Consider the following 10501-nt stretch of genomic DNA (forward strand, 5'->3'; position numbering starts at 1 on the left):
ATTCTGCTCTCCGCACCCAAAAAAGCCATCTGTGGATGAGAGTTCAAAGCAAGGACTGGTGGGATGACATTTATGCTGTACCTTTTCACAGACGATTAGTGGAAGGAGCGTATTAGAACGACATGACAGTCATTTATGACAATTATGATTCGACCAGAACATCTCGTTCCATGTGTCAGTTTCAGTTGTCAATGTGATAAAGTGTTTACATTTCCTGTTGAACATATTAGAAAACCACCCCTACAATCCGAATAAAATTTCAATCAGATTTCGAAATTCATTACGTGGTTACATCCCAGCTAATGATTTTAAAAGTTATATGTTCGGACACAGATTTCTAAAACTAATGTTTATGGAATATTTTTATAACATCATTCATATTTGATATGCATTTTCATAATGTTGAGATCACAATGAGAAACTACACATTTTAACATTCTTACAATATTAAAAATAAACATTCAAATAACATTTGGGAGAAAATAAAGTTAGCAGAATGTTCTAAAAATGTTGTATGTTGTAACCTTTAAAGGGGTCATGAACTGAGAAACCAAAATTCCCTTGATCTTTTGACATATCTACAAAAACATCCTGTAAGTTTCAAAACTCAAAACTTTATCGTTAGTCTAAAAACAGCTTAAATTGAAGCCAATCTGCCAAAATGACACAAGGAATGTGCTACTCTATGATGTAATAGTGCAGCTAAACGCGCCTCTGCAGAAGAAGATCAACACCTGATTCTACATCACTGCCTGTTTAGCCCCGCCCACTGATTTGTGCCTGTAGTGTAATAACGAGAGGCAAATTCAGGTCTACGCAGAAACCAAACAATAAAGATGTTCCGAAGACAACACGACGCTGTGCAGTGCCAAGTTGTGGAAAAACACAGTCTTTGCATTGCCTTCCTTCTGACCCCAGTGTTAGGAAAGAGTGAATTAACTGTGTTTTTAATGATCCAGACCAGTTAGAACTTTGTCCTTTGTTTACTTAATTATACCACGGATTTGTTTGCAAACAAGGCACAATTTGACGCAGGATTTTCTGAAAGATTAAAACTAAAAGATGATGCAGTGCCAACTATTTTGAATCCGACAGTAGCACACAAGTGTGAGTAACTGTTTTTATTACGTGGTCACTATTGCGTTGTCGGTTATTACAGATCTTTTGATATGTACTGAGTATTTTAATACCATTATAATGGAAATTTCAACATTTTTGAAACATTGCAAAACACAACCTAAATTTGTTACCTGCGATGTGATTTCTTTATTCATACTGGATTACTAGTCCGATTACAAATGGATTACAAGGGCCCATATAAACACAGCTGCTGTCACCATGAAGAATAGAATAAGATTGTAGGATTTGACATATGTGACCCTGGACCACAAAACCAGTCATAAGGGTCAATTTTTCGAAATTGACATTTATACATAATCTGAAAGCTGAATAAATAAGCTTTCCATTGATGTATGATTTGTAAGGATAGGACAATATTTGGCTGAGATACAACTAGGGTCACATATGGCACAGGCTTATCTTAATTTTATATCATTTCATATAATGTGTGTGTGTGTGCATGTGTGTAAATATAGCCTTAAAGTTTGCTGATCTAATATAAAATATCACTCATCAGTCTATGGAAGGGTTTCATAATCACTGGCCTCATAGCAACAGAGCCTCACTCAACATCTCGGTGACACTTAAAGTGAGTTCTGTCCCGCTATAGCCTGAAGCTGGCAGAAGACTGACCACACCAGATGCAGATGCGACAGACTGAGAGAGCGAGTCCAGTTAGGAGCGTGTCCCGCAGCAACAGAGTCATGGCAACTCCACAGTCTCACAGCTTGAGGATATTTACGGCACTCCTTAGTTACGGCTCTGTTTTGAACTTATGTACATGTTTCATGGCCATACCGGAGTATCCCGTTGCCAAAGCACAATCCTCAACCCGCCACTCTGTAGGAGAGGAGAGAGACCAAAGCGCGCTGCCTGCTGTTACATTCCTGCACCTCAAATTCCCCAACCCTGAGAAATAAAATTCCCATGAAAACAAGAGAGCTTGTAGCACGCCACAGCACGATAAAGCTCTGTTTGCAGCAGATATCCAGGGGGCCGCACGTGCAAAACTTATAGAAACCTGGAAAAAGCAAACATAGTTGAAAAGCTTTAACACACTGTCAAACAGAGACATGTTCTGAGGTTATTTTGTGGTAAATTTGTTTAACTAGCATGACATTTGAACAATTCTAGTATTAGAAAAAAGTAAAAAAGTTGATATTAAGAAATAAACAGTGTTTTGTAAAGATTCACATTGCTCTTCACTCATAATAGTTAAAATGATATAAAAATTGTCGCTTCCTCAGTGCACTTCGCAATGTTGAAATGATGCGATCCGCAGTGTTTCACTAAACCTTGCACTCATTACGAATTTTGGCCATTCATTCATTTACACAATAACAGCGATTTGGGAGCCTGAAAACACAAATATCTGAAAAGGGGTTTCAAGGTGCACGTTTTTAAAATCCTTGTGAATGTTTATCCTTGTAAACTACAAAAATGCAAATTTGCGAAAATGGTGACGTCATGCATAGTGTTTCTTTACAAAGTGACATCGCCAACTACTGGCCCGGCATGAATAATACAGCATTTTAGTTGTTTTTGTGAATCAGTGAGAAATGGGATTATTTTGACAATGTTGTCTTCAAAACTGTATGCAAAACTTTTCAAAAACGTAAAAGGAAAACATTTCCATTTTAATACATCGTACCTAAATCAACCTACATAAAAAAGGATTATGATGATCCACCATTGTGGTATCGGTACTTAAATACACAAAGAATGGCAATGCTAATGCTAGCTAACTACTGAATGTGCCAATAAACTTTAATACATCTAATATTAGCGCATCCAGAAATTAAAATGGTCACCATTTACTTCATAGTTTAAAAAAAATGTTCCAACTGTTTTTGACAAATGTATTTCTTGCCCATATAATTGTGTCCTACTTTCATTGTATGGACAATAGATAGATAGCAACTAAATAGCAATGGCTCGACAACCACCTACAGTAAAATGTGAATATAAAAGTCTAGCTTGAACCTCTTACTGTTATTGAGTACATTTTGTCTCAGGAGAGTGACATGCTTCAGGAAATATTTGCAAGGAGGGAAAAAATAAATATTGTCATTCTACCACGTTGCTTTCTCTGCACCTGACACAGACGGATTTCATAAGCTTGTTTTGGATTTCCACTAAACACAACTTCACACTGTCCTCTTTGTCATTTAGTCTCAGCAAATATTAAATTGCGGGCCGTGTCATATCCTCTACCCTGCAGCCCTGTCTAGCATGACATCATGTGGTGGGAAATAATTTTGTAACAAAACAGCCTGTGTGTGTCAGTTTTGTTTTTGCTGTTAAATGCAATGCCAGTCCAAACATGAAGCGTGCATGCAAAATTTCAGACATCACTTGTATGACGTCTAAACATTGTTTATCAGATACTGTTGGAATGCAACATTCTAATCTATGATCTGCCAAAGCATCCTGAACCATCCACAAACTGGCCCACATTAATATTCAGATAAACAGCTGTCAAACCATGTGCAGAAACCAGACTTGTTCCCATGTGCACGCTCTGGAATTTGTGGTATGATTAATTGAAAGGCTGGTCGACAGCATCTCTTGCGTTTTCAAACATTTTGGAAAACCATCTGGAATTGAAATATTTTCACCCCTCTGGGTCGCGTGGCATGGCTTGGCTCCGGTGGGCTACACCCCATTCTGGTAGTATTTAAAGAGGGGCTCTCTGCTCTCCACTCCACTAAAATCCTGCAGCCTGACAGCGATCACACACACCAGAGAACCAAAACAAACCCGTGGAGTGTGTGCTTCTGTAGGGAACTCTTGGAGGAAATGGCTGGAACAGTATTCACCAGATCATGCATCGTTCTCTGCTTGCTTATACATACGGTGAGTGAACACAGCAGTGATACTGTATATTCAAAATAAATAAAGCAGAATTGACATGAATTAGCTGATTTATGTAAATGAAGGATGAATTATTTTACTACCATTTGAAATGACAATTAGTGTGCTACTGTTTGCAGGGTGAGTTGGTTAGTTTAGGTAATTGTTCTAATTAGCTTTAATTAAGTGCATTCTAATAAAGTTTGGCCATAATAACATTTAATGTGAATATTATGCAAGTCACTACTGGTTTGTGTTTGCATGTGATTTTGTGATGCTGAGAACAGTGATCTCAATCCAATCTGCTTTGACTGCTAAGACTCCAGTCTACCATTTGAATGAATATATTCTACATATATATCATGTAAAAGTAACATTATTTTTAACTTTATTTTATTTTCAGTGCACACTGTAAAAAATGATTTTTCGAAGACAGAAATAAAACAAAGATCACTGGAGTACGTTTTACAAGAAAATACTATATAAGTTTTTCTACATCACATTATAATGTTTAATTCACTGATACTAATTGTTTGTTAAATGTACAAGCGATTTCTGATTGTACACCAATTGTTTTTAGTTTAGCAGAACTTTCTGAATCTGTCATAATTTTCTACACCTATAATTATTTTAAACATGCTTTGTGTTACACAAGTGTAATTCTAAAACATCACTTTCCACATTACAGATCTACATCTGTAATGCATATTATCTGCCCCTTGTGGCAATCAAGAGTAGTGCATACTATGCAATAATCTGTGGAGTTGATAAAATGATCATTACCACAGATTTATTAGAGAATGCTTCTGTTGCAACCCTAACATTGTGCCATGTTCTGTGCAGGCGCTGTGTGAGGACTGCTCTCAGCCCTGTGACTGCCCGGCTGAGAGCCCTTTGTGTCCTGTAGGCACCAGTCTAGTGCTGGATGGCTGCAGCTGCTGTAAGGTGTGTGCCCGACAGGCAGGAGAGCCCTGCTCTTTCCTGGAGCCATGTGACCATCATAAGGACCTTTATTGTGACTATGGTGTGCTGAGCGACACTGAGACAGGCATCTGCATGGGTGAGTGTAATGTTGCGTTTTGGAAAGTAATTGAGTGTTATGTAAAGAGGAGAGAATTCAAATGTTTTGCATGTATTGCACTATACATTTTGTCCACAAGTAGGAGCCTTTTAGTGTTAGGAAGTTGTCTTATGGCTGTTGCATGTGTTGCAGCTCAAGAGGGTCAGACGTGTGACCTGGGGGGTGTGATTTACCGCAGTGGTGAGACGTTTCAGCCCAGCTGCAAACATCACTGTGTCTGCATGAATGGGGAGATTGGCTGCGTGCCGACCTGTGCCAGCAATATACGGCTGCCCTCTCCTGACTGTCCCTACCCAAGACGCGTCCAGATCCCTGGTAAATGCTGCGAGGAGTGGGTGTGCGACCAGATCCCACAGGAAGACACCTTCCAGTCAGCAATGGCTGGTAGGTCAATCGGCAAGTCAAATTTTCTTTCATTTTGCTTCACTAAGTTGAAACAGCTGGCCTTTTTCAAAATCTCCTAATCTCTTAAAAGTGCACTCATTGGGCCTAAGGGAGAAGGGGAGCACCTATAAATGAAATATGTGACCCTGGACCTCAAAACCAGTCAAAACCTGAAATTGAGATTCATGCATCATCTGAAAGCTGAATAAATAAGCTTTCAAATGATGTACGGTTTGTTAGGATATATGACAATATTTGGCTGAGATTTGAAAATCTGGAATCCAAGGGTGCAAAAAAATCATAATATTGAGAAAATCACATTTAAAGTTGTCCAAATTAAGCTCTTAGCAATGCATATCACTAGTTTTGATATATTTACGGTTGGGAATTACAAAATATCTTCATGGAACATGATCTGTATTTAATATCCTAATGATTTTTGGCATAAAAGAAAATTTGATCATTTTGACCCATATAATGTATTGTTGGCTATTGCTACAAATATACACGTGCTACTTATGACTGGCTTTGTGGTCCAGGGTCACATTCTGAAATATGGACACTGTGAATTTCCAAATTTGACTAAACTCATTTTACTAGCTGCACTGCATGGCAATAATATGCTTTCCAAGTTGTTATGATCATCAGCGCAAGAATTTAACTTGCACTTCCTCTTCTTTCAGCATATAGAGAACTATCCGGTCAGGATGTCCAGCCTGAGAGCGCAAGGGACAACTGCATCGTTCAGACCACTGACTGGAGCGAATGCTCTGCAACCTGTGGCATGGGGGTTTCTTCTCGTGTAACCAACGACAATGAGCAATGCCAGCTGGAGCGGCAGACTCGCATGTGCATGATCCGCCCCTGCAATGCAGAGCTGGAAAAGGACATCAAGGTAAGAGAGCACTAAGTTAAACAAAACATACACTGGCCTTGGTCTGCTCTGGCTCGCGGACAGACTATGTGACGTAAATTTCATCTTGAGCACTGATAATTTGAGCACTCTAAAACAAAAGGTCCTCTGTGTAGTGCGCGTACACCCACTGTGTCAGTCCACATTCACAATCAATAGAGTATGCTTGTAAAAATGTTAGCACACTTAAGCGTGTGTTAGATGGAACATGGAAAATTAAGTATACCCTGGCCTTAAGGCCAGAAACTACAGAGCCCTGAAGATGGCATGCAAAAAAAAAAAAACAGAAATCGTGGCCACAGATTAAGAATTTATTTCCATGATGTATTCATTTGTTCCCTCGTTTTAGGTAAATCATGGCCACGTTGGACTGTGTTGAGTTGTGTCACATGGGAACAAATTAGTAAATAATGGGAATGAATTAGTACAACATGACCACAGTTTACCTAAAACAAGAGAACTAATTAATCTTCGAAACAAATTTTTTATTCATGGTCATGATTTCTATTTGTTTATTTATTGTCTACGTCATGTGCAGGGCTCCATACATTACATAATGCCTACTAAAATTGCAGTCCATAATGTGACGCAAGTATGCATTTTTTGTATTGTTGCACGGTGCATTAGAGTAAAATCTGTTGTGCTACCAGTTCATGTCAACTTCTGTCTTGGCTCCTGAAGAAAATCTGAGCAATTTAGTAAAGCATACTAAAGGTATGAGTCCACCTTGCTGAGTCTTGAGTCAAGTCCAAATTTTTAACCAGTCGAGTTTGAGTGGGAGATATTTATTGACGTCTTTTTATTTTAATTTGATGTTGTTTCCTTTTTTCCCCCAACTCTAAAGTAATTAACTAATTAATCAAGTTATTTAAACTATCACCACATTTATAGCTATTTAATGGCACAGACTTTGAAAGTAAAGCTGAAAGGTTACCTCCCATGTCCGTGTTTCGTACCGACTCACAGTTTGCGTGATGTAAATTTCCGTCATCAGCACAGACAACTGATTTCCTAGCACACCCTCTGCATGCAGCCTGCGCAGACAACAGCATATATGCAAGTGATCTGAGTGCTTGAAAAGAAAGAGGCTGTCCAAAACTGTTTCTGAAGGGCCACTGTCCTGCAGTTTAACTCCAACCCTAATTAAACACACCTGAACCAGCTAATCTAGGTCTTCAGACTTGCTAGAAACTTCCTTCCAGGCAAGTGTGTTAGAGCTGTTTGAAGCTAAACTCTGGGACGTTGGCCCTCCAGGAGTAGAAAACGATGTATAACTAGGCCTTAACTCTATCCTATCGCTTCCTTGAATACTGATGTCTGTTACCACCAGAATAAAAACCAAAGACTGTAGAACACCCAAGACATGTCACTCGTATAGTTTTGAATGGGGAAAAATGCAACACTCATGTTATAATATCATAACGCTCTATCAAACGAAGTCCCACCTTCTTAGTAAAATAGAGCTAATTGCTTATCAGTAAAGTCATCGCGTCACTGCAGCTGCCATTAGAGGCTATAGAAACTGTTCTGAGAAGTGCACTCAGGAGTGTGCATGCGCACTGGCTGATCTAGCCTGAAAAATAAGCTTTTTTTTAACGCTATTGGAGCATAATGAACAATATTTATGAGGCAGACAACAATGATTGTACTAAAAACTGAAAATCTTTCCTTTGCATTTTTGAAAAGTTTCACGTACAGGCGACAACATTGTCAAAATGATCTTGGTTCACACAGAAAAAAAATGCTGAATTATGCATGCCAGGCCAGTAGTTGGCGATGTCACCATTTTCACAATTTCACATTTTTGTAGATTTACATTGAGACGAAAAATGTTGTCGTTTTCAAAAACTTGCACTTTAAAACCAGTTTATTTTTGACCACCAAAACAGCATTGTCACGTAAATAAACATCCAAAACGCATAAAATGTTTTCCATTTTTAGTTGAAAGTGCTGTTGAGTTTGCTTTTGGCCTTTTTCAGTAAACCCATCACAAACCATCTCAAATATTAATAGCCCACCTCTTCCTCTTTACAGAGAGGGAAGAAGTGTGTGCGGACACCAAAGAGCCAGCGCGGGATGCGTTTCGAACTGTCCGGATGCCAGAGCGTCAGGCTGTATAAGCCGAAGTTCTGCGGGGTGTGTACAGACGGCCGCTGCTGCACGCCTCACACCACCGTCACGGCCGAGGTAGAGTTCCGCTGTCCCGAGGGAGACTCCTTCAGGAAGAAGATGATGTTCATTAAGACCTGCTCCTGTCATCACGATTGCCCCCGTGAGAACGATATCTTCCTCGCCTCAAACTCACGGAGAATGATCGGGGACTATGATAATGACATGTGAGGAGCTGTCCGGTGTAACACACACACACTGACGATCAAGCACATGTGCACACGAGGCAGCTCTGTGTTTTACTGGACCCTGAAATTCTCACGTCTAGTGAGCAGAAAAAAAAAAAAAAAACGAGAATGTTTGACATGAAGTGGGCATCGATAATGGCCCCGCAAACTTTTCTTCTCTTGTTTTGTATTTTGTGAAGCTCTGAAGTCATCTGGCTGTTTGACTGGTCCTGCTATAGCAGACCTAAAGCACTGAGAACTTTGTGTTAGAAAGATAGTTCACTCAAAAATGACATTTCTGTCATCATTTACTCAACCTCATGTTGTTTCAAACCTATAAACTGTTTTCAGAACTCAAAAAGAGTTTTTGAAGAATCTTGATGCAGCTCTTTTCCATACAATGAAAATTTATAGTCACCATATTTGTAAAGCATAATATGCAAAAATATAGTCCATACAAGTATTTCACTATTTTCCAAATTCTGAAGCCATGATGTAATTTGGCATAAGGAAACAGATTGACATTTAAATCGATCACTATACAATGGCATTGTGTAGAAAAAGCTGCATGAGGTTTCTTTAAAAAATTCTCCTTTTGTGCCACAGGTTTGGAATAGTGTGGGCTTAAACAATTACATATTTTAATGATTTTTAAAATTTATTATTTGAGTTATTTTGGGGTAAACTATTCCTTTAAGACATTGTGGACATTCATATAATGAGTTAATTTCTAGAACGTTTTCCTGAATACAGGAATAGACCGAAAGGACAATAATGTAATCATACACTTGATATGTATTTTTTTGTTTGTTTGTTTAATTTGTCAATTGGGTTATCATTATTTACGATATTTGTTTTTACCTTAAAACAAGGAATAATATTTATCAACTGACCTTAATAACTTTTAATATTTGTATCTAATTGAATCCAATCTGTCAAGTATGAAAATCACTAATGAGTCCCAAAGTATTTTGGGAAGAAATCACTCCAACAAATGAGGCTCAGATAATGAGATACTGCCTAAGTTGTTTACTGTTTATTTAATAGGAAATGAAAGGAACCAAACAATGACAAATACACCTTGTGTAAATACTGTAAGAAGACCGTGTACAGATTGTACTAATTTATGTAGTTTTGTATGTGTACTGTATTACTCTGTGTTCATTGTAATCACCTGGCAATGATACCAGCGAGTTCTTTTCTGATGCACTTTTATTTTCCAATAAAGAAATTATATTTTTATATATATTCTGTGGATTATTGATTTTTAAAGTCACTTAATATGGCAACAATAAAAGGCAACTGCACATTTAATATGATTAATACACAAGTATTAATAGAGTTACAGGTCTACAGAGGTAAAAGTGCTCTAAAATTCACGATAAGCTCACAATGAAAACATTTTTTTCTATATTCTTTGCTGCTATATAAAAAAGTAACCTTAACGTATGTTAAAATAATTTTAGTTAAATGAATAGTTGGAAATTATATTTAATATGAATATTAATACAATTGATTTCAATTGTTTTATTAATGTTTTCACCAAAATAATCAAATCAGAAATGTCTGAAGTTTAGCCTACATTAGAAAAAGAAGAATTAGCAGGAATTGTAAACATTATACTGTCATTATTTTCATTCTGCATCTATATGAAGTGTTTATAAAATATATTAAGATTTTTTTATTAAACTTTTTGACTTTGTATTAGAATTTATTGTTAAATATAATGCCTAAAGAATTTAGAAATGGTGGAAATACTGGCAGAACATTTTCTAGATGAAGCAGGCGTGTGTAGAAACACAGAGAGACGGAGCT

General features: G+C 37.7%; 1 protein-coding gene across 2 annotated transcripts; it reads left to right on the forward strand.

The window, feature by feature from the left end:
• Positions 1-3829: 3829 nt before the first annotated feature.
• LOC306885023 (CCN family member 2-like) lies at positions 3830-9930 on the forward strand. Of its 2 annotated transcripts, none has more exons than XM_079441332.1 (5): positions 3830-3975; positions 4816-5032; positions 5186-5449; positions 6121-6332; positions 8385-9930. In XM_079441332.1, exons 1-5 carry the CDS (start codon positions 3919-3921, stop codon positions 8688-8690), a joined length of 1056 nt encoding a protein of 351 aa, XP_079297458.1. In that variant the 5' UTR covers positions 3830-3918; the 3' UTR covers positions 8691-9930. The 2 variants fall into 2 exon arrangements, with proteins under 2 accessions (XP_079297458.1, XP_079297459.1); XM_079441333.1 differs by having other exon boundaries at positions 3832-3975; positions 5186-5437; positions 8385-9924.
• Positions 9931-10501: the final 571 nt, after the last annotated feature.

This window comes from Barbus barbus (genome assembly GCF_936440315.1).
Source record: "Barbus barbus genome assembly, chromosome: 19".
Classification (NCBI taxonomy): domain Eukaryota; kingdom Metazoa; phylum Chordata; class Actinopteri; order Cypriniformes; family Cyprinidae; genus Barbus; species Barbus barbus.